Below are 27,938 nucleotides of genomic sequence, written 5' to 3' on the forward strand. Positions count from 1 at the left end.
GAAAAAGAAAAAGGGAGGGTGGGAACACAGGAGTGTTGGCATTAGGTGGCCTTGAGATCCTGACCCGCCCACCAGCCCACCACAGGCCATTAACTCAGCCCTCAGCGCTGGAGCTAAGTGAGGAAGCGGAAAGACGGGGGCAGGCTGTGGCCAGGACCCTTGACCAGAGCAGTGAATGGTCTCACCTGCACAGGATGCACCAAGGACAGAAGGCACTTGGTCCCCCCCATACCGATGGTAAATGATAGGGGCTCCCCGCTCGGGGCACTCTCCACCCCCCCAAACCCCACTCAAGACCCCTCTTCCCTCCTGCTCAGAGGGACCATGGGTGGCGCCAAGTGCCTCTACAGCTTGTCACTCTGGAAAGACAGAGGGACTCAGGGTGCCACATAGAGGGTGGGGGGGAGGGTCTCTCGCTGGAGCCTAAGAAACGTCCCCCACCCCACTCAGCATGGCACCAACACTGGGTGGGGGTGAGGGTGGGGCCACTGAACACCCAGCAGCTCATGAATTCAGCCAATTCTCATGCATTTACACACCAGGCACCCCCCACCCTTTTTTTGCCTTTCCCCTCCTTTTGGCCCACACCCAGGGATGCTCAGGGGTTCCTCCTGGCTCAGCTCTCAGGAATGACTCCTGGCGGTGCTTGGGGGAACCATATGGGATGCTGGGAATCGAACCCGGGTCAGCCATGTGCAAGGCAAACGCCCTATACACTATACTATCTCTCTGGCCCCCCACCCCTTCTCTTTCTTGCCTTTTAAAAAAATTTTTAATTTTATTCCAATGAAGTTGTTGACAATAATTTATGACATCGAATATTCCAGCACCAATCCCACCACCATTACAACCTTCCTACCACCCCATTTCTAAGGCTTCTACCCACCCAGACCCCCAAAGCCCGCCCCCAAGCAGGATCTAAATAATTTATTTCGCATTGTTTGTTATGAATAATTCGCTAAAAATGATCCAAAAATGTTTCCTTAGAGGAAAGTGTGTGAAGATAGTTGTAGTTCCACCTTGTATAAGAAATTACTAACGTCTTGTTAAAGGTTGAGAGGTGGGGGCTGGAGAGATAGCACAGCGGGTAGGGCGTTTGCCTTGCCCGCGGCCGACCCGGGTTCAAATCCCAGCATCCCATATGGTCCCCTGAGCACAGCCAGGGGTAATTCCTGAGTGCAGAGCCAGGAGTAACCCCTGTGCATCGCCAGGTGTGACCCAAAAAGCCAAAAAAAAAAAAAAAGGTTGAGAGGTGTCCTTATTCATTCGATTTATAGACGAGATAAAGGTGTCCTGGAGTGCGGGGCGGGGGTCGGGGGTGGAGGGTCCCCTAAATGCAGGGTGGATGCGGCTCAGCCCTGGGCCACACTGCCCTCTGGTGTTCGTCCAGGGAGAATTGCACCCTACCGGGTTCCTCTAAGGGAGGTTAAAGCCGCTTTCCACCTAAGACAGGTGCTCCTGTCACCCTTGCTCACCTCTCAGCTGGGCTCAGCCGCTGGCTGCGGTCTCTGGGCAGCCCCCTCCCCGCCCCCGGCCTGGCATATTTGAATCCACTGGAGCATCCAACAGAGCTTCCTGCGCCTTCCCCGCGCAGCCCCCGGGTGGGGGATTTTGAGCTGATGCTGCGAGGCCAGGATGTTGGAGGCCAGGGGTGTGGGGGCTCGCCCTTAGCGGTGCTGGGTTGGGGGAGACCCTGCCTGGGAATTTGGCTTGACGACAAACACTGGGGCTGTCCTGCCATCGTGTGGCCATACGGAGAATTGCAGTCTCCGTCTATTTAACTGGTGCCCATCCCAGGAACCAGGGAATTGATGGGGGTAGGGGGTGGCGGGGGGACCTCCGTGAAGCCTCAGAACTGCGGGAAGAGTCCAGGATAGTCTGAGTTTTAAAAGCTGAAACAGGAACCCGGGATCCTGCATAGGGACATGCCTCTGGGGTCATTCTAAGTGGTCGAAGAATCCATTTCTAGGTGACCTAATTTGGAGAATGTAGGGCGAGAGGAACACACAGTGTTCTCCCTCTTTAGAAATATAGAATTTCAAGAGCGTGGCTGCAGAGCAAATGTCCAGCCGGGCTCAGGCCACGTGACCCCAGAGCCTCTGAATTTCGGGAGTGATGATATTTATCCCAGGGAATCTTAAAACACTCCCTGCACGGCATGAGAGCTGAGTATCTGAGCTTGCAGGAAAGTTAGCCTTTAATTTTCTATTTAATTTCTTTATTATTAGTATTATTATTTGCTTTGTTTTGGGGTTACACAAGTGGTGCTCAGGTCTTACTTCTGACTCAGGGATCACTCCTGGTGGTGCTCAGGGTCCTGGGGATTGAACTAGGGTCAGCTGCATGCAAGGCAAGCACCTTATCCGCTGTACTATGGCTCTAGCCCTAATTTTTTTTTTTTTTATATTTCAATCACAGTGATGCACAGTAGTGTCAGTGATAGGTCTCATGCATACAACGTTCTGACCCCACACCCTCAACTGGCTGACTGCTTCCCTCTACGACTGTCTCAGGGTTATGCCTTGAAGCCCTCCTCACTTCACCCAGAAGGGATAAGCTCCGTTCTGCAGACCCGTCCTCAGATTCTGCTGCTTTTGTTAGTCCCTTGCGAGGCTTCTTCATATCCCACAGAGGAGAGAGGTCACTCCGATCTGTCCTTCTCCTCTAGGCCGATTCCCTCCAGTTCCTTCCATGTAGGGGCAAGTTGCAGGATTTCATCTTTCCTGATAGCCGAGCAATATACTTCTGCAACTTTATCCAGTTTGTTCTTGGACACGTGTGGGTTGCTTTCAAATTCGGGCTATTGTGAAGAGTGACGCAACAAACATTAGAATGCAGGTGTGTTTTCTGAATGGGATTTTGGGGCTCTTTGGGAGAATCCAGTGGAATTGCGGGATCATTTGGAAGCTCTCTTCTTAGCTTTTTACATTTTTTTGCTTTTTGGGTCACACCCGGCGATGCACAGGGGTCACTCCTGGCTCTGCACTCAGGAATCATTCCTGGCCATGCTCAGGGGACCATATAGGATGCTGGGAATTGAACCCGGCTCGGCTGCGTGCAAGGCAAACACCCTACCCGCTGTGCTACCGCTCCAGCCCCTCTTCTTAGCTTTTTGAGAAGTGTTCATATTTTGATCATTAGCAGGATAAGGGTTCCTTTCCCCCTACATCCCTGGAAACACTGGCTACTCTTGTTCTTATGATGTGCATGTCTCACTGGTGTGTGAGAAAGGGAGGATGTCTTTGGGTCTTTGGGATTTTTTTTTTTTTAATCATACCCAGCAATACTCAACAGCAATACTCAAGGGCTACTCCTGGCTCTGCACTCAGGAATTACTCCTGGCGGTGCTCGGGGGACCATATTGGATGCCGGAGATCGAACCCAGGTCATCTACATGCAAGACAAGTGCCCTCCCTGCTCTGGCATGGGAGGGTGTCTTTAGACAGAATCTGAGATCTCTGAGGGAGGCTTTATGTGACACCGGACACATTTCTACTTTGGAGTTTTTTTTTTTTTTTGGCTGTGGGCTGGCTGGTTTTCAGTGTTCAAGGTTTACTCCTGACCAGACCTTAGGAATCACACTCCTGGTGGTGCTTGGGACCATGTAGGGTGCTGGGGATCGAACCCAGGTCAATCACCTGCAAGACGAGCGCCCTCCCCACTGTACTATCTCTCTCTGGCACCGTCCAGACGAGTATTTCCAACCTCACATTTCATTTTCAACCTTGGGGATTTCTTTCTTTTTTTTTTTTTTCTTTTTGGGTCACAACCCAGCGATGCTCAGGGGTTACTCCTGGCTTTGCACTCAGGAATTACTCCTGGCGGTACTTGGGGTCCATATGGGATGCCGGGGATAGAACCCGGGTCGGCCGCGTGCAAGGCAAACGCCCCTACCCGCTGTGCTATTGCTCCGGCCCCAGGGGATTTATTTCTTTATCCCCCAGCCTTGTTTGGAGAATCAAGAACCATTTCTGCCAGGGAGATGGTGCAGCCGGTTGTGCCTTCCGGCTGTCCCCAGGTGTGGGTGGGTAGGGCAGGAGTGAAACCACCAGTGTTTCTAGAAGCGAGGCTGCGTGCCTCCCAGCCATCCTGCTGGGTCTTAAATTCCGAAGTCAGTGCAGCCTCCAGGAGGTGTCCTGAGGGCCGTCCTGATGGCCTCTGAGCTGCCCAGGGCGGAGGGCAGGACAAGGGGAGGGTGGCCAAGCCAGAATCCTGAGATTCAGTGGATAGGATGGGGGTGGGGGGGGTGGGCGTGTGTGGCTCTTGAGGGAATGGGCCCGGAGGGTGGAGGGCTGGGCTGGGGGCAGCCTCTCGGGAGAGGAGTGGGAAGAGTGCGGTCTGGGTGTGGCACGACGCATGTAGAGGGACTTTGTCCATCTCCCTTTCCACTCCTTCTGGCCAAGACCCCAGCTGGTCCTCCGGGCTCAGGTCACTCTGTTCTACTCTCAAGGCTGGGGGCTTCCCCGCAGGTGGAGGGCTGGCTGGTCGGGCTCTCGGCCTTGCAGGGAGCCCGGTGCTCAGGGAGTCTCAGGCAGAGGGTTCCGGTCCTTGCACAAGTGCGCAGAGACAGGCCAACCCTGCCTGAGCAGGCAGCAGACCCTGCTGTCAGGGGGCGGGGCCATCCGGGCACTGGACTGGACTGTGGGATGGGGGGGGGGCAACACTCTGAGAGGCTCCTGGGGAGCAGCCAGGGCGCAGGGGGCTCCCCCATGGAGAGGGGGTGTGGAGCCTGGGAGAAGGGCCCGCCGCGGTGCGGGGGGAGAGGGGGCGGGGTGGGGGGCAGTAGAGGTGGGAGACGCACCGGATGTGACGTCACACAGCTGGTGGTGCAGAAGGGGGCGAATCTGAATCTCCTGGCTGGGGTCCGAGCAGTGGGTGGGGGGATTCTTCTAGGCTGGAGGGCCTCAGGGGCCATGAGCTCAGAGGTCCTGGAACAAGTCACTGAGGAATGTTCTAGAAATGCCCAAGAGGGAGAGATCCATCACCTGCTGAGGGGTGAGGGCCGGAGTTGGGATTTCAGGGCGGGGCTGAGACTCACAGCAGCTGGAGGGGCTGACAGTGCTCTCTGGGCGCCGGGGGCGTGGTGAGTGGGCTGGTTGGGGACAGAGCTGGCAGTGGGGGGGGGGGGGTTCTGCCTATTTCTCCCTCCATCCTCTCCTGGGCCCTTGGAGGAAGCTGAGGCTGGCGACCTGAACGCATCACTTTATTAAATAAATGCTTTGTCACGACAAAAGACAAATCAGAGAGTAACATAAATTATACGTTGAATAAATAGTGTACAGCGATCTTCACTTTCGTAATAAAACGTGAGATCTGTGTTTATTATTATTTTTATTTGTTTTTTAAGGTGGGGTGTTTTATTATTTTTTTTGTTGGGGTTTTTATTTTTTTTTGGTTTTTTATTTCCTTAGGTACAAAATGCTACACAGGGAACAAAGCTCTTCCACGGTCTCGTGAGTTGGGTTTTCTTCCCGCGTTCCTTTTCTTTTCACAAACGACTTTTGTTTGTGGGCTTATTTCTTTAAATTTTTTTTCCATCCTTTTCACCAGTCAAGATTATGAGCACTTACTTAAAAAAAAAATTGAAAACAAACAACAACAACAAAAAAAAAAGAGAGAGAGGCTAGTGCTACGTATGTATGTATGCATGTCAACTACAGAACTAGTGTTAATACGTGTGGCGGCTACTTCTATCATAAACGGCCGCAGGCACCTCGGAATCGGAGAGCTGCTGTCTGCAACGGTCGGTCCGGCTATCCGTGTGGGCTACTGTGTTGTCGGGGGATGGTGCTGGTGGCTGAGGAGGCGGGAAGGGGTGCCTGGGCGCCCCCCCCTTTGTCTGACACCCCCCACCTTTCCTCTCCCCCCATCCCCAAGGCATTCACCGGAGGGGGGTGTGGAAACGGCTAAACTAGGACTCCAGGGGGCAAACCCCGGGGAGTCCCTGGAGAATAAGGAACAGCAAGCGAAGGGTGCAAAAGGAGCGCTTTGCACGTTAGTGGTTTCAACAATAAAGACAGTAGGATGCCGGGGGTCGTGCCCCCTCCTGTCCTGGGCCAGCTGGGATCTTCCTTCCCCCTCGTCCCCCACCCTAAGTGGGACCAGACTCCACTTCTCCTTGGCCCCTCTGGCTCTCTGACAGGCCCTGTCCCCGGGGAGCCACGGAGAGCTGCGGGGGAGACGGGGTTGCGTATCCCAGACCCGTCTGTCTCCGTTCAGGCCTGGCGGTCCAGAAACACCTGTCTCTGCCTCCCTGGCTGCCCGGCCTGCTGTGGGGTGGGGCATAGCTCTGAGCTCAGCCTCGGTGCTGGCTAGAGCCCCCGCATCTCTGAGCAGAGGTGAGGCGGTGGGTGTGGGGGGGGCAGGGACAGAATCTTCCCTGCCTGAGTCCACATGGGGTGGGGTGGGAGATGTGCAGAGACCTCTTGCCCAGGAAGGCGCTGGCGGCATGAAGGTGGGGCGGCTAGGAAGTCGGGGCGAAGGCTTGGGGTCTTGGGCCAGGACCCTCCATACTCCCTCTCTTCCTGCTCCCCGCTCTGGGGGCCCCAGCTCGGCCATGAGGGTCTGAGAGAAGCCCTGGCCGGCCCCCTCTGCAGATGCCGGGTGAGCGGGCCAGACCCTACCCGTGAACCCAGACCAGCTCCCCGCTGTCTGACTGATAACAAAGGGTCCCCCCCCAACCCCTAGCCCGGGGTGAGGCCGCAGAAGCCTGGCAGACAGTTGGTGGGGTGGGGGGCAGTGGTGGTCCAGGAAAGGGGTGGGGCATCAGGGCACGTGATTCCTGGCTCAGTCTTTGTCTTAGGGGGAAAGGCAGCCCAGTGAGTTGGGCAGAGGGTGTGCGTGCGTGCATATGTGTGTGTGTGTGTGTGTGTGTGTGTGACCTGTGTGTGCATGTGTATGTGTGTGCATGCAGGAACAGCTATTGGCCTCAGACTCAGAAAGGCAAGTTGGGGGTTTCGGGGTCGTGGCGCAGAGAGCGTGGGGGCCCAGCTGGCCAAGCAGACTGCTGTCCCCATCAGACTCCTTTGTCTTCGAGGGCGGATCACGTTCCCCCCCCCCCCGCCCCTGAGCCATCTGTCTGCATCGGGTCTGGGACCCCCCTAAGCCCCCCAGTTCCTTAGCTGCAGGCTGCCATCCATAGCTGCAATGGGTTTGCTCCTTTGCGCTCCTCCCGCTCTGGCCCCCAGTCTGCTGTTGCTGGGGGTGGGGGGGTGTGTCTTCATGGCGTTGTGGGAGGGGAGGGGCGAGAGGGCTGGGTTCCAGCACGGACAGCGTCTTGGCAGGGTCCACATGGGTGCCGGGGCCCCTTGAGGCCAGGGTGTGTGGCGGAGGTGAGAGAGGAGCAGAGGGTTTCCTTCCTTCGGCGTCTGGCTGCACCTCTGGAGTGTCCTGGCCGTCCTGCGCCCAGAGAGGAGGCGGGGACAGGGCAGCCCAGCGCCTCCTCCTCTTGCCCCTTCCATGCCAAGGTCTCTTTCGGCCCCCTGGGGCCAGTCCAGCTTCTCAACAGAGTCCTCTGCGCCTCTCTGGCTGGGCTCAGCTCCCTTCTCTCTCTCCTGCCTCGTCCTCTCCCTCTTCTCTCTCTCCTCCCTCGGGAATCTGCTTCTCGATGGGGACCCAAGGCTGCACCACCTCTTCTCTTCCTCCCGTCCCCCTCTGCATCGCCCTGCTCCCCTAGGGGGCCCGTCAGCTCCCTTTCCTCCAGCCCCTGTGGCTCCCACGAGCCTGCCCACTCTCGCCCGCCCTGTCCCGGACTCTCTTCTCGGCATCCATCTCCCTCCCTGCAGGCTCCGAGGGGCTTCCCCAAAGCGGGGTCTGTCCTGGAGAGAGGGCAAGGCTGGGGCAGGTGGCCTCCGAGGGGAGGCACTTGCTGCTCCAGAGGGTGTGCGAGTCCCAATGGGGACAGACGCACCACGGAGTTTTCAAATCTCCTGGGCCAGGTGGCCTGTAGGAAACCCTCTGCTCACAGGAGTCCAGGGAGAACCCCCCACCCCTCCCATCCTGTGCGAGGGGCTTTCTCGGTTCCCCCAGGGCGTGGACCCGCTGAATGCCTTCCCGGGGCTACTCTGAGTAACTGATGGGAACTTTCTGAGAGGAAGGAAGAGAGGGAAGATGATTGGTCCATCTCTAGATGGCCAGTCGACTATTTTTTTCTTTTTCACCCTCCCAAGTGGAACAATGTAAAAGAGAGGCTGAAGGCAAAGGCACATCTTTCCGGCTAGCCTGGAAGAATGAATCTCCCCCACGAACTACCGGGCCAGGAGCAGACTCGGGCAAATCTGCACGTCCCCATCCTGCCACTCTCGGCATAGGAAGCCCTACCCAGCCACTGTCTCTCCACCTCACTGGCGGGGCTGCCGGGGGGAACAGAGCCCCTGGCCGGGACGGTGTGGGGTGGAAGGACGGCGTTCAAGCCTCATTTGTGGGGACAAAGAGGACAGGATTGATTCCCGATTGCCTTTTCCTTTCTCTCCCAAGTGCCCAGTCCCTAAGCCGGACCAACCGCAGGGTCCCTGACGGACATTTCTGGGGCTGGACCACAGGGCGACAACTGTCGCTTGCACGGTCCTTGCTGGACCCAGTGACCCCACCCTCTGGCCTCTCTGCCCCATCCTTCCCCTAACCCATCTGCCTCTCGCTGGGCCTCTTCCCTCCTTTCCTCCTGCTTCCTCTTCCCTTCTCTGTTCACTGGACTTGCCTCAAAAAGAAAAATCATTGAAAAGTGGGGTTGGGGGTCGGGGGGTGTCTCCTTAGCTTTGTCCTCTGCTGCTGCCATATTCCAAGTGCTCGCTCGAGATTCCGAGGTCCTCAGTTTCCTCAAATAGATAAGTATTTTTTTTTCCCCTTAAATGAGATGAAATGAGTGTCGTCCTGGGGGTGGAGGGAGGCGCCGGCTGGGGGGGTGGGGTGGGGTGGGGTGGGGGGCGAGGTGGGGGGCCGGAGGGGGGTGGGGACGCATCACTCGGTGTTGCTGCTGTCGAAGGTGTGGCACTGAAAGTCCCCGTCCACATACTCCATGCCGGGCAGCTTCATCCCGTACTTGTCCACGCACCAGCAGATGCCACGTTTGCGGCCACGGGAAGGCTTGCACTGGGGGTGGGGAGAGTGACAGAGTGACAGGCGGTGAGGGGGGGGTGGAGGTGAGGTCCCGCCTGGATAGCTGCCTTCATCCCGTGAGAGACAGACGGGGAGAACCCCGGGGCCAAGAGGTGAGGGGGTGTAGATCTAAGACCAGTGTTAGGACCTGGCCAGAGTACCCTCCCCCCCCCCCAGAGGAATCACTTGCCTCCAATAATGACAGGAGAAGAAGAGGTGCAATTATTTCCTATTTGTTTGTTTGTTTGTTTGTGGGCCATGGCTGGTGGTGTTCAGGGACCATTCCTATCGAACTCGGGGGGGGGGTCTTTGGGGGGAATGCCGGGGATTGAACTGGGGTCAGGTGCATGGGGATTGAGCCGGGGTCAGTTGCATGGGGATTGAACCGGGGTCAGTTGCATGGGGATTGAAGTGGGGTCAGTTGCATGGGGATTGAAGTGGGGTCAGTTGCATGGGGATTGAACCAGGGTCAGGTGCATGGGGATTGAACCGGGGTCAGGTGCATGGGGATTGAACCGGGGTCGGTTGCATGGGGATTGAAGTGGGTCGGTTGCATGGGGATTGAACTGGGGTCAGTTGCATGGGGATTGAAGTGGGTTAGTTGCATGGGGATTGAACTTGGGTCAGGTGCATGGGGATTGAACCGGGGTCAGGTGCATGGGGATTGAACCGGGGTCGGTTGCATGGGGATTGAAGTGGGTCGGTTGCATGGGGATTGAAGTGGGTCAGTTGCATGGGGATTGAAGTGGGTTAGTTGCATGGGGATTGAACTTGGGTCAGGTGCATGGGGATTGAAGCGGGGTCAGGTGCATGGGGATTGAACCGGGGTCAGGTGCATGCATCCACAAGAGCCCTTCCTGCTGTATGATCTCTTTGGGCCCTGTTTCCTGTCTGACGAGGAAGTGGGGCAGCACCAGGGAATGATGGGGACGAGGCACACAGCTGGACCATGGCAAGAGTGGAGGTCCCCGAACGCCTGGGGCCCCAGTCCCCTAACTTAGAGAAGGCATGCCCAGAGGGAGAACTGGGGTTATCTCACAACTTGATAGACAGGGACGAGTCCGAGGGTGTCCCCAGGCCCCCCCATCTGACTCTCTGGGAGATATGGGGGTATAGCCAGCACTTTAAGCAGTCTTCCAGGTGGTGCTAGGACCCCCCCAGCCCCGCCCCGTACAGTTAAAAGGAGACACATGTGACAGTGAAACAAGGCCCCCTGAGTGGACACAGGCTTCCCAGCTGACCCCTGGTCCCAGCTCAGCTGCCCAGAGTAGCATCAGCCTCAGATGAGTCTAAGTCACATCCATGTACCCATCTATGCATCTATTGGAAAATAATTAAAGCACAGCCCTCCAGGAGACCTGTGGGGTCTCCTTTCCCACAGACCCCAGTAAAGATGGAGTATCACATCAAGCTGAGCGGAGGGGCTGGGGCAGGCAGACCTGCAGGGTGGGCCCGGCTGTGGGGGACGGAGGAGGCCAATAACCTTTTGCTTAAGGACTGTGAGTCTGGGCACTGCTGGGCAGCGGCAGCCCGGCCTTGGCCCTGGGGGTCTGGGGGTGCGCGGGAGCCGGTTTGGGGGGGGGGCGTACCTGCTTTCTCTTGTAGAATCCTTTGCGGTCACAGTTGGGCAGGTACACGGCCCGGGGCACCATGCGTGGGCTGGCCTTGAGCTCCTGGAGGGACGCCTCCATGTGTCTGCGGCAGGGGCCCTGTGTGGGGACAGGAGGCCAGGAGAGGTATGACACAGCACGTCACACACACACACCCCCAGAGGGACAGAACTGGGTGCCAGTCTGCGGGGCTGCAGGGACGAAGGATCTTGGAGAAAGTCATTGCTTCGGTTCTAATCACTAGCTTCCCGGCTCTCCCCTCCCTCTTCTCCCCTGTCGGGGCACCCTGAGTGCGAAAGAGTGTGAAGGAAGGTCTGGTTTCCCCTCTCAGGGAAGACCAGAGGCTCCGACCAGACCTTGGTCCCAGAGGGGGCACCCAAGAAGCCTGAGTTCTTCTGTTGTTTTCCTGTCACACCAGGCAGTGCTCAGGGTGGACTCCTGGCTCTGTGCTCAGGGATCACTCCTGGCTCTGTGCTCAGGGAATCACTCCTGGTGGTGCTCAGGGGACCCTTTAGGGTGCCGGCAATCAAACCTGGGTGGGCCACGTGCTAGTACCAACCATCCCCCTGCCCCCTCCCAAGGCTGGGTCCTGAAATCTACGGGGAATTCTACACTGAGCTTTGGTGGGGACTCGGGGGCGGGGGGGGGGCGTGCATGGTGGGGGTGAGGGGAGAACAGAGCCCCCGGATGTGGGGGGGGGTGTTGAGGGGGAGCCCCACCTGCTCAGAGTCCTGTCTGATTTCCGGCGCGGCGTTGACGCGGGGGTGGGCGGTGTTCTCGGCGCCCCCGGCCAGCTTGGACTGGCTCAGCTTCTTCCTGCGGTCCTTCTTCACGGCCTCGGCCTTCAGCTCGGAGATGCGGCTGTGCTTGGGGCGGAAGATCTTGGGGGCGTAGGTCTCCTCGGCCACCTCTGAGGTGGTGGGCTCCTCTTGCTCGCGGGAGTCTCTCTCTGCAGGGGTGGAGGGAAGAGGCCCGCAGAGGGGTGAGTGGCGAAGGAGGCACATCAACGGAAACTGGGGAGGAGGTCAGGTGGGGTGGGGGGCGGGGCAGAGCCGCAGATGGGGGTGTTGTTGGTTGGATGGATGGTTCTGTATCTGGTTTTTCTTTTTTTTTTTTTTCTGGCTTTTGGGTCACATCCGGCGATGCACAGGGCTCACTCCTGGCTCTGCACTCAGGAATTACCCCTGGAGGTGCTCAGGGGACCATATGGGTGGGATGCTGGGAATCGAACCTGGTCGGCTGGCACAAGGCAAACGCCCTACCCGCTGCGCTATCGCTCCAGCCCCTGGATCTGTCTTGTTTTGGCGGGTGGGGCTGGGGGCGGGGTGTCACAGCTGGCTCTATACTCAGGACCAGGTGGGGTGTCCCAGGATCTAACCCTGTCTGGCCATGTTGGACATGGGCAATGTAAGTGTCCTATTTCCCAGACGGCCCCTCTAGGCCCTGGAGGAGGTGATGTTTGAGAAGGAGGGGATATTCCCGGGGGCTTTCCAGGAAGACTCTGCGTGTGGGAAGGGGCTGGCTGACTGAGGGCCCGCTGGGAAGAAGAAGAAGAAGAAGAGGAGGAGGAGGAGGAGGAGGAGGAGGAGGAGGAGGAGGAGGAGGAGGAGGAGGAGGAGGGAGGAGGAGGAGAGGAGGAGGAGGAGGAGGAGGAGGAGGAGGAGGAGGAGGAGGAGGAGGAGGAGGAGGAGGAGGAGGAGGAGGAGGAGGAGGAGGAGGAGGAGGAGGAGGAGGAGGAGGAGGAGGAGGAGGAGGAGAGGAGGAGGAGGAGGAGGAGGAGGAGGAGGAGGAGGAGGAGGAGGAGTTAAAGAAACGGGGCTGAATTTGAGGGAGCTGGGACTTTCTTTCTTGGAATTGGGAGTCAGGACCGGAGGTCTCGGGGCTGGCAGAGAGATGGGGGTGAGGAGGAAGGGCGAGAGAGGGCAGACTGCAGGGCTGCGGGCGGGGATGCAGAAAGCCCAGACCTTCCCAGGGCGCCGGCTCAGGGCTGGCGCTGGGCTGTGAGGCTCAGGAAGCTGGCACAGACCCAGCCCCGGGCCAGGAGAGCCCGGAGAGCCGCTGGTACCGCAGAGTTAAATATAGAGCCACTCGGCGACAGTCTATTCTTAGCTGACTTCTGACCTTTAAGGAAGTAGGATTCTGCGTGTCTGCCCACCCACTAATCCCACCTGCGGGTCCCTACCCCAGGGTGGTGACCTCCATTCAATCCCTCCTCCTCCTCTTTTTTTTTTTTCTTTTTTGGCGGTGCTGGAGGAGCCTGAGCCCAGGTATTCCAACGTGCAGGGTAGCTTCTCTACTGCGCAGCCGCCTCCCCCTGCTCCATTGATTTGTTCGTTTGTTTTCTGGGCCACACCTGGCGGTGCTCAGGGTTTACTCCTGGCTCTGCATTCCTGGGATGCTAGCGACCAAACCTGTGTGCAGGCGAGCGCCCTAACCACTGCGCTATCACTTTGGCCCCTCCATTAAATTCTTACTGGCTGACCCCGGTTCCAATCCCTAGCACTGATAGTTCTCTGAGCACCACCAGGAGTGACCCCCGAACACTTCAGCTCCCCTAAATCAGCCCCCCTAAGATTCTCATCTCACAGACACAGGGACCCCTTTATCTCAGGCCGACTCAGAGTGCTGAGGGAGGTGCACCCTACCCCGAGGCCCCAGGTGTCCCCTGGGAGTATAGGCACAGAGGTGGGGGTCCCTCTTTTTCTTTTCAAATTCCAGGAAAAAAAGGAAAGGAGCCTGCCGTGGAATGCCCCACCCCACAATGGCTCTTTCACCCAGGACCCTCGGGTTGTGGCTGGAAGTCGAGGGACCCAAATGCCCCAAATACCCAGAGGTGGGGGGGGTGTGGTAAGGGGAGAGGAGCTGAGAGACAGGTTTGGGGACCCTGTGGTGTGCTGGGAGGTTTCGGAGCTCTTAGCTCAGGCAGAGTCCTGGTGGTACTGGGATACTTTTGTTTGGGTGGTCCTACTTCATGGGACAAAAGACTTTCTCGGCTCTGTTGCCTCCCCCCCCCAAAAAGAAGTGTTAGAGTAGTGCCTGAGGTCAGGCAAGCATCAAAGTGAAGCGCCAGGGGCTGGAGTGATAGCACAGCGAGAGGGCATTTGCCTTGCACATGGCCGACCCGGGTTCTATCCCAGCATCCCATAGGGTCCCCTGAGCACTGCCAGGAGTAATTCCTGAGTGCATGAACCAGTAATCACTCCTGTGCATCACCCAGTATGACCCAAAAAGCAAAAAAAAAAAAAAAAAAAAAGTGAAGCACCAAGTGTGGAATTTTTTTTTTTTTTACCTTTTTAAAGGACTCCCCCACCCCCCAAGGGCTCCTGAAGGCCTGAGGGTCTCCCCTCTGGCTTCACTGCCTTTCTGGCTTCTCCAAGGGCAGGCTGAACTGTTGGACATCCCTCTTTCGGTGCCGCTCATCCACGTGGGGCCTGCAACTTTGGCAGCCGGACAGTGGAGTATCAAAGATCCTCACCAGGGCCTTGTGGTCACCTGCAGGCTCCAGGGAGCCCATGGAAACTTGGAGGGGAGCCAGGGCAGGGCTTCAGATGAAAGGGCCCCGAGAAAGCCTGGTGCTGGGAGGCCCAAGCCAGCAGCTTTGGGGCCAAGTCTTAAATAGACTTTCACTTCGGGAGGGTTTCGGGTTTGGATACAACAGAAAGGAAAAAAGTCTATGGGCAACTCCTGAGCTATTTCATCATTAGCCAATCGGCCGAGGCTGCAGAGGGGTCAGGTGGGAGGGAAGGAGAATTTTCTGGAGAAGAGCACGGAAGAAAACCAATAAATAGGCAGGAAGCGGCTGGCAGAGGATTAATACCCCCAAGTGGCCAGTAGGTGGCGCAGGACACACGGCGTGCCCAGGGGGCTACTCTCTAGGGACTGGCAGCCTGTTGAAGACTGGAGTTTTGTGTGCTCACCGCTCCTGTCCTTCCGAGGACCGCCCCAATCCTCTCCTTCTCGGTGCCTGCACCAGGCAGGGCCAGGGAAAGGGGCAAGAGTGCTGGAGAAACCCCTCAGGAGGTGGGTAGGCGAAAGGGTTAAAGGAGGTGAGGTGGGCTGTAGGGGGGGTTGGGTTTAAATCAACCACTGGAGCCCGTCATGGAATGGGGGGGTGGGGGTGGGAGGGAAACTGGGGACACTGGTGGTGGGAAGTGTAGACTGGTGAAGGGACGGGTGTTGGAATTTATATGATTGGAACCCAATGACGAATAATGTTCTGTGTACCTACTGGATTCAATTGAAAAAAATAAAACAAAAACCATCCTCCCCCCCCCCCCCGCAAGCACTCTGTTGAATAAATAAATAAACCTGTCACTGGAAAAATGATCCCTGGATAATACTCTGTTGAATAAATAGATAAATAAATAAATAATAGCCTGCCACTGGAGAATGATCCCTGGAAGAGAAACACATACAACACCTCTCTTCATTTGGTAAGGATGGCAAATCGGGAATGTTTAGCTGGACTCCCAATGACCACGGCACATCTCGTGTGTGTGTGTGTGTGTGTGTGTGTGTGTGTGTGTGTGTGTGTGTTTGGGTGTTTGGGTCACACCCCCCCCCCCAACTTCCCCAGCTCTGCTCAGGTCTTTCTCCTGGCTTTGAGCTGAAAGATCTACTCCTGGCAGGCTCCACGGACCAAATGGGGTACCGGGGAATCAAGCCTGAGTTGGTTTCTGGCTGTACTCTCTCTTTGCAATGACTCCCCACCCCCACTCCCTACCCCCTGTGGATTTTAAAACAGCTGGGCTTCTGAAGGGCAGAGCTTCCCCATTCATCTCTGTCTCTCCCTAGTAGTCGAGAAATAATCTTTCAAACAGAGAGACGCCTGGATCTGCTCAAGACACAGAGAGCATGGAGTTTAGGAGCATTTCTGTAAATGTGTGGCTCCCAGAAGGCGCTCTGGGGGTTGCATCCAAAGACCATCCCCGCCATGCCCCCTGACTTTAATAACTGCCACAAACCGTGCAAGGGGATAGAACAGCCTCAGGGGAACAGAGCAAGGAGAGAGGGGGAGGGGGACTAGATGGGGTGGGTCTTCTCTTTGGTCTCTGCACACATGGCTAGAGGCTACTGGATGGTCAGGCAGACAGAGAGTGTCACAGAAAGTCCGAGAGGACAGGGAAGGAAAGGGAGAAGACCCAGACTGCCCCCCACCTCACCTAGTCTGGAAAGCCCGCAGCTGCACACTGAGGCTGGGGGATGAAGGGTAGGGGTGGGAGGTGGGGGGGGGGGCAACGAGCCGTCTGTAGAAACCCTGGGATGTGGCTTAGCCTCCCTGCCTCTGACTGTCCCCAGCTGCAGACACCCCATGACTCAGGTATGCTATGTGTGTACCTTTGCATATAGAGAAAGGTCTGCACTCCCAGACCTCCCCACCCCTACCCTGAGGACTTCCCTGCCCCTCTCCTCAAACCCCAGCCTTTCCCACTGTGCTGAGTAACAGACCTGCCTGTTCCAGGTTCTTTCCAAGTTGAAGAGGGAAAGGGTTTTGCAAGAGGACAGAAAACCCACCACACATCCTCGGAAGGAAGGGTGGAAGAGCAGCTGAAGACTGCAGGTGTGTGTGTGGGGGGCGGGGCGTAGATGAGCCTGGGTCCAGATTCTCATAGGGATGGGTGGAGGCAACAGGCTTACCTGGCTGAGTGGCCTTCCCATCCCCCCACCCTCCAATCCCGGGGCAGGAGCCTTCAGACGCACAGCAAAGCTGATCCAGGTGGGCGTGGGACACCTGTGTTCCAAGGGCGGGCACACGTGTGTGCTCTAAGGTGTTGTGAAAGGGTACCACTGGTCTCCTTGGAGTCCAACTGCCAACTCCAGGCCCAAAGGGTTTTGCACAAAACCCTCCTGGGAAACTGCTTCCCTTCCCCTGCACCCCCACGGGTTTGGAATTCTTCCCTCTAATTCCCACTCCCTCACCCTGCACAAAGGCCCAAGGACTCAAGGTGTCTGCCATAAAGATGGAGAGGTACCAGAAGCACGGTCCCCCAAGGGTAGATGCGTGTCAAAGCAGAGTCTTCTCGGCTTCCCCCATGAAAATCTGGGCTCTCACATACCCCCCACTGCCCGGGACTGAAGAGAAGGTAAGGACCCTCTATCCTTCCCCTTGGGGCTCCAGCAGGATTTAGGGGCCTCTGGCGCACAGGCTTCCTTTTCTGGCTCCTGGAGGTGGGCGCAGGAGGAGAGAGTGGAGACAATTTTCCCCTTCCCCGGAAAGCCAGAGAGAGGCTCCCCATGGCCTGGGTGAAGTCCAGGGAGGTAAAATGTCACCCTTTTACCTTAGCAAGACAAACTGTGGCCCTAAGAAAAATTGCAGTGGAATATGAAGGCTGTGTCCTATGTCCTCGGGACAGTGCTGTCCTAAGGGGTCCCTGGCAAGGATCTTCCTGGCTGCGGTGACAGGCAGAGTTGATATCTTATGACACAAAAGTGATCCAGTCTAAAGACTTTCAGGTCACTTACATGCCAATGTCACAGCGGCTGGAATCTGACTTTCAGCTGGGCCTTGCTTTAGAGTTTGGCATGGGGCTGCAGTGGTAGCTGAGGTTGGAGGATCCAAAGCGAGACGAAGTTCACCCTAGAGACTCTGGATGGCCGTGGAGCCCCTCTACCGGGTGGGCCCCACATCTGCTGAGCCCCCACCCCACCCCCCTCAAATCCATTCAGGAAATGAAGCTTCACACATGGACCCTGGGCTGAATCCCTCCCTCCCCCTTCTACCTGCTCACTCCCCCTCCCTCACTCCCCACTCACCTGGGCCTGTCTTGTTGGTTAAAACAGTGTAAAAGGAGGTTTAAGACTGAGAAGAATTGAGAATGGAGGGTGGGGGGTTTCATTTTCTACTTGGGGCCCCCCAGTTCAGAGCTCTTAATCCATTCTCTCTGCTCCCTCTTGACCCCAGAAGGGGTCTTTGAAGGTGGGGTGGGTGTCCCAAAGACAGGTCACAGAAAGAGCCCACCCTAGCCAATCTGTGGCCAAGCTGTCCTACTTTGGTCACTGGCTGTACCTGGCCCCAGCACCTTCCTAGCAACATAAGGACTGTACTGTCCCATCCCAGTGGGTCCCTTGCAGTGTTAACATTCTAGAGTTCCAACCCTTCCTCTAGAGTTTTTTAAAAAGGATACCTCTTTCTCTTTCTCCTTTTGGGCACTGTGGTTTGCAATATTGACATTGAAAGGTTATCAAGAATATTCCTTCGCCTACTTTTAACTCTCAGATCTTGTCCAGAGTGATCATTCCCAGCTATTATTGTCATACAGAAGAGAAGAAAAGCGCCTGCCATGAAGACAGGCAGGGGGTGGGGGGTGATGGGTGGGAACCTGGGGACACTGGTGGAGGGATGGGTGTTGGAGTACTGCATGACTGGAACCCAATGTAAGGGTCTATCTCAGAGTGATTCAACAAAAAAGTTTTTTTTTTTTTTTTTAAAGAAGGTTAAGGAGGCCACAACAAAAAAGAGAAAGTGTTGGAAGTGGAAATGCAAGTACTGGTAGTGGGGGATTCATTAGCTATGGGAGCTAGAGGCATACACGCCTAGAACTGACTTGCAACTTTATACAAATCTATAAGAAGGCTTTGGAAAACTGAGCCAGGTCTCTGGGAAGTGCGTTTGGATTCCAGGAGCAAACATTACAAAAACAAAACAAAACAAAAAAACAACAACAAAAAACTGGGACTGGAGACACAAGTACAGTGGGTAAGGCTCTTGCCTTGCATGCAGTTGACCTGGGTTCAATCCCCAGTGTCCCATATGGTTCCTGGAACACTGCCAGGAGTAATTCCAGAACACAGAGCCAGAAGTCAGACCTGAGAATTGGCAGCTGTGGACCCCAAACCAAAAATAAATAAATGGCCCAGGATGGCTCCCGGTGAGAGGATATATATATAAAATATATATTTATATATATAAATATATAAATTATATATATATACATATATATATAATTTCCCAGCTTTTATTTGCCACACACTATCAAAGGCATCCCTTAACTCCAAAGCAAAATCTTGAAACCAAAATCTCCTTCCTTTAAGGCTTGCTCAGGGCCCGCCTTCCCCCCCTCCCCCGCCCCCCCTTGCCCTTTGCAGTAACCCCTAGGGTGACCTCTGCCTCCTGGGGTCAGCTGGGTCCTCCCCTCTGCAGCTGCTGGCCCACCTGTCTGCTCAAATCCAGTCCCAGCAGGACTGATGTGCCCCTGGCAGAAAGCTAACCCTCAGGGGCCTCCTTGGGTGCTGGGCGATAAACTAGGGGGTGGGCAGAGCAGGAATGGGGGCGGGGATTGGGGGTGGATAAGAAAGGGAAAAGGACTTAGAAGGGATTTTCCAGCTTCCTTTTGGTTGGCTGGGGGGAAGCTAGATCTGGCCCCTTCAGTTTTCCATGATTTTGTTCAACCCCGACCCTAATGAGGCCACTAACCCAGCTCTGGGACTGGATGTCCACCTGGCGTTTGGACCTTCCTTGGCATGGAAGCCATGATGCTGGGGCCAAGCTCTTCCAAAGAAAAAAGCAAGGCTGAATCATTTAAAATCCGCCCTCCTGCTCCTATAATGCTTCCTATCCTTTCTCTCTGGTTTCTCAATGACAGAATTCAGAATTGAAAGCAAGATCCACTTCTTCCTCTAGCCCAGACAGAGGCTGGGGGGAGGGGGATGGGGGGGAGGGAGGGGGGGAGGAGGGGAGAGGAAGATCTCCAAGACCCGCAAGGAAGCGTGGAGGCGCCGGCGCCAAAAGCCGCAGAGGCTCCTTCCCCCTAACAATGGCTAAAGCTAAAGCCCCGTCCTTCTTCACTGCACCCCGCTCACTGATGTTCATTGAGCTGGGCCCAATAAATAACCGCTGCTTCCCATCTTCCTGGATACACACACACACACACACACACACACGCACACACACACACACACACACACACTCAGTTTCTATATCTACCATTGCTCCCCAAAATGGCCAAAATGCAGTGCCCGGCGCTCCCAGCGCCCGGCCCTCTCCCGCTCGCGTTGCGCAGCAACATACGTTGCAAAATACCCCGCCCCGCCCGCCCTTGGCTGCTCCTCCGCCAAGCGTTGGCTGCCTGCCACCCGCTCTCCCCGCTCCCCACTTCTGATCCCACTAATGCGCTTTTTCTTTTTAATTGCCTAAAAAAATGCGACTCTGTATCCGTCTCTATACGTATGTTTGATACATATGTATAAATATGTACACTCTGCATCTGCTTGTCTGCATGCAAGGGCGGGAAGGCCGAAGCCAAGTTCGCAAGGATGGTTTCCATGGTGGAGTAAGGGGTGTGTGTGTGTGTGTGTGTGTGTGTGTGTGTGTGTGTGTGTGTGTGTGTGTGTGTTGGAGAGTGGGAGCAGGAATTTTTCGGGAAAGGAGCCGACCCCAAGCCCCCGCCCCCCAGTATTTTTTTTCTCCCTAATAATGTTCTCTCGTTCTCTGTGCCATCTCCAATGTTGGGGGTACCCACTCAACGGTTTTCGAGCTGAAAGGCCAAGAGCCCCCACGCCCACCCTATCTGTCCGGGGGTCGGGGAGGAAGGCGTCAGTCCCCGCACGGGTCGACGCGGGCCAAGCCGCAAAGGCAGCTGCTCAGGCACCTGCGGAAGGCGGGCGGAGTCTCCGGCGTCGGGGGTGGAGCTGGGCGAGGGGATCTTATGGAAACTAAAGTCGAAGTGGTGTGTGTGTGTGTGTGTGTGTGTGTGTGTGTGTGTGTGTGTGTGTGTGTTGTGTATGTGTGCATGGGGAGGGGATCTTATGGAAACTAAAGTCGAAGTGGTGTGGTGTGTGTGCGTCTCTGTGTGTGTGTGTGTGGCGCGTGCCCATAGCGGGTTAATCTGGAAAGTTGGAGGCGGTAGGTAGGTTCTTTTTTTCTGGCCACTGTGCGCACGCGCGCGCGTCCTGAGCGCGCACCCGCCGCACTGACCACATCATTCCAACCGCACAGTTGGGCAAATAAAAGTGGGGCCAGAAGGCGGCTGAGTGATTGCCTTGTGATCAGATTGTTACCCAGAGCGCTCGCTTCCAAGTCAGGAAACTGATTCATATAATATATATATATGTATATATATATATATAATGCATATATCTATTCCGGCGCTAAGAGCTTCCAAATCCATCTCTTCCAAGGAAAAGGCGGTCTGGACTGCTTTTGAAAAGGGGCTTTTAGTCAATGTACCTCCACAGCCCTGCCTCTGCGGCCTCGCGGCCTGCACGTCGCTTTCCGCCCCATTCCCTCCTCCACACCTTTGTTGTTGTTAGGAGTAACGCTAAGCTACAGGGGCCTGCTACAGGTGAAACGTGCTGTGCGCGGGCCCCCTATGAGCCCGGGTCGGCTCTCCGGCCGCTTCTCAACACGCCTCCCGACAAGATAACGTCCGTCCGACACGATGATGTGTCGTTAAAAAAATAATCCGATTGGATTGCTGTTGAGGGAAGGGGGTGAGGGAGAGAGCCTTTGTCCCAGGAAGAGGCACAGAGTCAACACCGTTTAGCGGTCTGAACCCCTCCCCACACTTTCGTGGGTAGTTCACCAAAAACAGATTTGAAAAAAAAAAAAAAAGCAAGGCTGGCAACTCCAGAAAGAAGCCCAGACCAAGGCGGGGAGGGGAGGTGGGAGAAAGGAGCCCACGGCGAGCTGGGGACCCTTTTAAACCTCTCCGCACCCAAAGCTGAGGGCGGGGCAGCTTGGGGGCGGGGCGACCTGGGGGCGGGGCCAGCCGCTGCGCTGGCTTTCCTGTCTCCGCCCCCTGCATTTGGCGTTTTGTGTTTCTAGAGCCCCCTCTTTTCACCACACCCACTGGTGATCTGGTTGGGGAGGGGAGGGGAAGAGAGGTTGGGGAGGGGAGGGGAAGAGAGGTTTTTGCCCGGCTGGGAAGTTGTGATGTCTGAATTTCGCCTCCCCCTTCACTCCCACCTTTCCCTAGGTTAAAAAATAAAAAGTAATAAAACAAAAAAACGAATTGGGAAGGAGAAGCAACAGCTCCAAACTGAAGAACATCAAACTCTTCCAAATCTCTTCCCCCCCCACCCCCGCCCCCGCTCCCAATCCCGCAATCGCCCGGACGCGCGTCCCAAAGTAATCTTTCTTTTTCAGGGAGGGGGAAAAAGTGGTGGTGTACATTTGGATAGGTTTTACCTCTACCACAATCATTTAGAGTCAAAAGCAGTAGATAAGCAAGTCGGAAAGGGTATCAACCGTCCTCCCCCCCCACCCCCACCCCCCGCCGAAGCCTTAGCTTCCAAGGGTGTGTGCACGCGCGCTTGTGTGCATGTGTGCATGAGCGCGCGCACTTGCGCGCGGGGGTCGGGAATCGTCAGGAGCGACTGGGAGGGGTGCTGGGAGGGGCAGAGGTGGAATTTACCCTCGAAAACTGGTAAAGCCTCCTCTCCAGATCCCCGGTTACTGGTCACTATTTTCATGAGTATTTTTTCTCCCCCCCTACCCCGCCCCCCTCTCCCCTCCCCAAGTTCAGAGAAAGCGTATTGGAAGATGGAGTACCTGGGGATTTGGATCTTGAGTCCGCTGTCAGACCAGAGCGGTGGGGAGGGGTCGGTAGGGTAGTGGGGCTGGCGGGGGGGGGTGGGGGGGGGGAGAAAAGGGGAGGGGGAGAAAGGGCGGGGAGGGCGAGAAGGAGCCAAATTCCGGCCCGACCGGGGTTGGGGAGTAAGTGGCTCAGCATAGCCGACTCGGTCTGGGCTCTAATTCCAAGGTTTCGGGGATCCTCCACCCCCACCCCTCTACTGGCGGGCGACACCCCGGCGCTAAGCCACTTGCCGGGCGAGGCGCGCGGGTCCCGCGGGTCCCGAGTCCCCTCTCCGCCCGTGCACGGGGTCCCTGACCCGCACCCCCCCGGGCGCGCTCACCGATCTTGGTCTGCTCGCGGTAGCTCTTTTCGTTGAGGCAAACCCCGCGGCCGTGCAGCAGGGCGTGCAGCGGCTTCTCCTCGTCCTGCCGGGGGAGGCAGCGCAGCCCCTGGGCGCAGCGCTCGGTGTAGACGCCGCACGACTGCCCCTCGGCCAGGGCGCAGGTCATGCAGCAGCCGCAGCCGGGCTCCTTGACCAGCTCGCAGCCCAGGGGGCTGGGGGGGCACATGGAGAGGGCTTTCTCGTCGCAGGGCTCGCAGTGCACAAAAGAGCCGAGGCTCTGAGCCGGCCCCGCACAGGCGGCCAGCAGCAGGAGGACCGCGGTGAGCACCATCTTCGCTGGGTCTCTCCCTTGGATCGTGGGGCGGGACAGGAGAGCGAGAGCGCCGGGGAGAAAGGGGAGCCCGGAGGTGGTGGAGGGTTTAAAAAAAAAAGGGAAAAACAAACGTCTGACAGGTAGAGCAGGTGGCCCTCCTCCAGACAATTGCAAAAACGCAGGCAGAGATGGAGGGCGGGGTGGGTGGGTGGGTGGGTGGGGGGTGCGCGCGAGCAAGTCCCCGCTGCAAGGATTAAACAGTTGCAACAGGTTGCATGAAAAAGAGCCGCGCCAGGTGCAGGGCGAGCGAGGCGAGACCCGGGAGACAGACCCTGGCGCCGGCCCTCGGCAGAATGGCAGGGGTGGTGGTGGTGGTGGCGGTGGTGGTGGTGGTGGTGGGGCGGGGGGAGCCCAAAAATTGTTCGCCCCAAGCCACTACAGGAATAATGAGCTCAGAGGCGGTGGAGAAGAGTGCGGGGTGAGGTGTGGGGGAGGGCGTGGAGAAAAATGGGGTTGGAGTCCAAAAATTGGTTGAAAAATCTAAAGGACACCTTCTAAGCCTCAGCCGCCAGCGGCGCGGCAGAAGCGCTGCCGCGGAACAGGTAAGAGGTGGCGGCGGCTGCCGAGAGGATGGGGGAAAATGCTGAAATCAAGAAGAATAAGAAGAAGAAGAAAAAAAATCCCCCCAACCCAGCCCCAACCCTAACACCTCCTTTCGCCCACTTTCCCACCACCTCTTGGAAACTCGCAGGTTCTGCGTGAAGCCGGGAGAAGGGTGCAATCGGCGGAGGGGGTAATTAAAAGGAGAAAGAAAAGAAAAAGAAAAAAAAAAGGAAAACCCCCAACCGCTTTGCAGCTCCTTCTTAGCTCTTTTGCCCCCACGGCAGAAGTTTCCAAAGAGACTACGGGGCTCCGGCCGAGCGGGCGCTTTTAAATAGACGGCCCCTGGCTACCAGCCAGTTTGCAGCTGCAACTTGAGCTCCCAACACCCAACCCAGGCAGAGATGCCAAGGAGCTTTGCAGTACAAACTCACACGGGGTGGGGGTGGGGAGAGGCCTTCGAGACAAGCGGGAGTGGGAGGGGGGGCTCCCATTCGCTCCCTGAACAATGCCCTCCTCCCCCCGGAATGTCAGAAAGGGGCATGGGGAACACGGCTGGGACTGGGGTGGGGGCTTTGGGGGGGGGGGGGGCTCCGGAGCCCGATGGACACAATGCAACTGTCTCCCCTTGACTAGCCGGGCTGAAGAGAGAAGCAAGTTTCTTGTTAGCCCACTGGATAAATACAGGGCTCAAGAAATTTCTTCCCAAGTTTTGGAAAAGGGGTGTCTGCTGGTGTCTAAGTTACTGTGTAAGGTGTGTGTGTGTGTGTGTGTGTGTGTGTGTGTGTAGGATGGTCAGTGATGGGAGATGTGTTAAATTAAAGAAAAGAAAAAAAAACACTGATTCTCCCCCCCCCCAAAAAAAAAAACCTGGGTGGGGTGTATTTAATCTTGTTTCTTTTGCTGGTGGAGTTACTATCTTTGGTCAGTTTGGTCAGTTGGCACCATGAAAGATGTGTGTGTGTGTGTTTAGGAAAGGACATTTATAAAACAGCTTTATAGGAACCAGTGTGTTACCAAGCCTGGCTCTTTGGAGAAAATGTTAAGTGTGAAAAGCTTATGTGGTAACTGCTGTACCCTACTTTGGAGTTTGGGGCAGCCTGGAAAGTTCCTTTAATGCCTTGTTCTTTTCAAGGGACTTCTCCGTGGCTCGGGGCCACCTCCCGGGAGGGAAAGAGTGTCAGAGCAGAGGTCTACCTTGCTTTACAGTTAATGGGCACAGACAGGCACCCTGGGCAATGTGGGTTGGCAAGGGCCAGGGGGCTTGCTTTGAAGAGCTCTCCTCCCCAAACATTGTTTCCCTGCTTGAAACCTCAGACAATTCCTCCGGAAAAGCACTGGGTCCTTTTTCTCATCAGTAAATGGAGATGCTGAAGTCTGGAAAGAAGGCAGCTGTGATTTTTAGTTTTGTTCTGAAACAGACACGCTGGACTTCACCGCTGGGAGAAACCTCGGACTGTGGTGCCTCCGTCAGGAACACTTGGGGGTGGGATTGTACCTCCTTTTGCCGCTTGCCTCGGTCTCTTTGGAAGTGCTCTCGTCTGCTTGTGGAGAAGGGGCTGCATTTCACAAAGCTTGCCACTAGACTGCACCCTTATCTATGATAAGAATTCTTTCTGCAGAGCGGCTGGGAAGAAAAAATATTTCTCGGGCTGGTTTTGCAGCATCGTGGGGCTGTTAACAATCTGTGATCTCCATCTCTCTCCTCACTTATCTCTTAGCCGAGAGGCACATTTTAAAACCAGGGTAGAGTTGAAAGTGCTGTTTTTCTTTCTATTGCTAAAGGAGTTTTTAGGTGTTGTTTGGGAGAAGGAGGCAAAGCCGTGCAATGAATAAAAAATAAAAACAAAAACAAAACAACAACCTAACAAGTCCTCCTTGGTCTTCTTCTTCTGTCTAAGGGCTCGGCAAGGCAGGGGGAGGGGGGGAATTCATACATAGAAATTTGGATGCCAGAGCCCCCCGTGCAGCGTTTAAGATGAAGTGTGTGTGGCTCCTTCTGCAAAACAGAAGGCTGTCTGCCGATTTCTAGCCACCCCGTAGCCTGAGAGAGATGCTCTTCACTTACACATGTTTTTTTTTTTGTCGAGAAACTGCTTGCAGGCAGGTGAAGGGAAGAGGGGAGAAACAGGCGACAGTGGGGAGGACATGGCAGAGCAGCAGAGAGGTTGGGAAGAGTGGCACGCTGGGTCCTTGACCCTAACAACCAGCCTTTAGCTGGGCAGGGAAGCAGTCACAGATGAGGAGGGGTGGAGGGTGGCTGCTCTCTGGGCGAGCTTGACTTCCGGGGAGAAAGAATTCCCTGGTCTTGGATTGTCTACAGTGTTTTTGCCCCAAGATGGGGGGGCACCCCTTCTCCGCACTCCTCCCCTTTTGCTTTGGAGTCTATAATTAAAGCGAGGCAATGGGGTGGCTGGGTGTGCTGGCGGATGGATGTTGGGTGCTGGGGAGGCTCAGAGCCCTTCTGAAGCCCCCTCGCCCCTCCCTTCCACTCTGAAGGTCCAGATCTGTTCACCATCACTTTTAGCAGATTGCTTCTAGGAAACTAGTTGGTGTTAATGGGTTTACTTGGGAGCAGCTAAATCCCCATGCCAGATGCCAGTATCAGAGGCCACGTCCCTCCCCCCTCTCTCTGCCCACTTGCTCTGGCCGCCACCAGCTCCCTGATTCGGGCACACAGATGCCTTTCAGCCACATCTTTGGTGGAAAAACAAGAAGTTCATTGTCATCTCCAGGGGGGGTCTCTGTCCCCAGAGGTCTCGCCCCCCCCACCGCCCCGGTCCATCACTAGAACCACTGCCTCACCGCACCTCCAAACCAAGTTTCAAGAAACAGCACCGAGTGCAAGACGGGTGACGTCACACGGGCAGCTTTACAGAGGGGCCAGCTGGTTTTGACAGAACTTGAGTTCTTAAGGATCATTTTTTTTTTCTGTGAGCTGCTAAGTGGCTTTGGCGGTTGGGAGGTGTGGGGGCACCCTGGCCCGAGGACGCTTGACTCTTCACAGGGTCATGGAAGCCTCCGGTGAGACAGGGAACATGTCAGTGAAGAGTCCTGACTCCGTTCACTCCTCTCTGGGACTCTAACTGTGCTCGGGCTGACTTGACTTGCCCAAACCACATGGTGAGTAATGGTTCCCTGTAGGAGATAGGATGGGCTGGACATCAGTCATTTCCCCAGAGACCGGTACACTTGGGGCATACCCATGCTGGTCCAGGGTCAAAACGGAGGTATCCTGACTTTCAGGAAACAGAGTACCTTTGTGGCTCAGGTCCCCCTTTCAAAAAAGAAAGTGCAGCAAGGCTGAACTCCAGGTGGAAGAGCGTTTTTTAGGGCAACTTGGTTGCAGTGACGCAGTTGAAGGCTAGGTGGCAGGGTAGATACGTCGCTGAAAACGGGCCTCCTTATACAAAAGGAAAGAAGGGGAGCTGTTGGAAGGCTTTCCCAGCAGCAAAGGGGGCAAGGGGAAGCAAAAGCCCCAAGGAGGGTCCTACCTCTTCACCTCCCACTCCCACCTCCCCCACACACCCTGGGGGAACCTGTGAGCCACTTTTGCCTTGGCACAGCTCTAGGCATTTTTGCTGTGATGGTCCCAGCCCAGCTACAGTCCAAAGAGCCCCCAAGTTGCATCAGGAACTCGGCTCCTGACTGCTTTCCCTTGGGGAGGAGGTGGCTGGGTTAAAACTTCATTGCTTTGGGTTTCTTAACAAATGGCTGAAAACTTTTCTGACGAAGTCTAATCAAGACCATGGTCTTTTGGGCTGAAGCAATAGCACAGAGGGTAGGGCGTTTGTCTTGCATGTGACCGACCCGGGTTCGATTCCCAGCATCCCATATGGTCCCCTGAGCACCGCCAGGAGTAATTCCTGAGTGCAGAGCCAGTGTGACCCCCCCCCAAAAAAAAAACCATGGTCTTTCAAATGCATTAAAACAAACAAAATCTCTCTCTCTCTCTCTCTCTCTCTCTCTCTCTCTCTCTCTCTCTCTCCCTCTTTCTCTCTGTGTATATTGTTATTGTTTTGCTTTGGGGCCATATCTATCAGTTTTCAGGGTTGGCTCCAGGCTCTGTGCTCAGGGATCATTCCCGGCAGGCTCAGGGGGACTATATGGGATGCCAGGAATCTAACCTGGGTTAGGGAAAGAGCCTTACCCATAGCAGAATCACTCCAGCCCCACCTTTTTCCTATATTAAGATCTTGTGTTTATATTCCAAATAATCATACATAACAGCTACCTTTGATTCACCACAAACCATCTGAAACACTTTTCCCCTCCTCCTTTCTCTTCACTCGTTGAGATGCCTGGGACTTGGACACTAGGTATAGAAGGTGACCAACTTTGTTTTGTTTTGTTTTTGTTTTTTTTTTCTTTTTGGGTCACACCCGGCAATGCACAGGGGTTACCTCCTGGCTTTGCACTCAGGGGTGCTCAGGGGACCATATGGGATGCTGGGAATCGAACCCGGG

At 55.8% G+C, this 27,938-nt stretch overlaps 1 protein-coding gene across 1 annotated transcript; it reads right to left on the minus strand.

Moving 5' to 3' along the window:
- Positions 1–5,186: 5,186 nt before the first annotated feature.
- Positions 5,187–23,835, minus strand: IGFBP5 (insulin like growth factor binding protein 5). Its single transcript, XM_055122079.1, has 4 exons — positions 22,557–23,835; positions 11,423–11,652; positions 10,683–10,802; positions 5,187–9,087 (listed from the first exon to the last, which is right to left on the minus strand). The coding sequence occupies exons 1-4, from the start codon at positions 22,888–22,890 to the stop codon at positions 8,956–8,958; spliced, it is 816 nt and encodes a 271-aa protein (XP_054978054.1). The 5' UTR covers positions 22,891–23,835; the 3' UTR covers positions 5,187–8,955.
- Positions 23,836–27,938: the final 4,103 nt, after the last annotated feature.

This window comes from Sorex araneus, chromosome X (genome assembly GCF_027595985.1).
Source record: "Sorex araneus isolate mSorAra2 chromosome X, mSorAra2.pri, whole genome shotgun sequence".
NCBI classification, from domain to species: domain Eukaryota; kingdom Metazoa; phylum Chordata; class Mammalia; order Eulipotyphla; family Soricidae; genus Sorex; species Sorex araneus.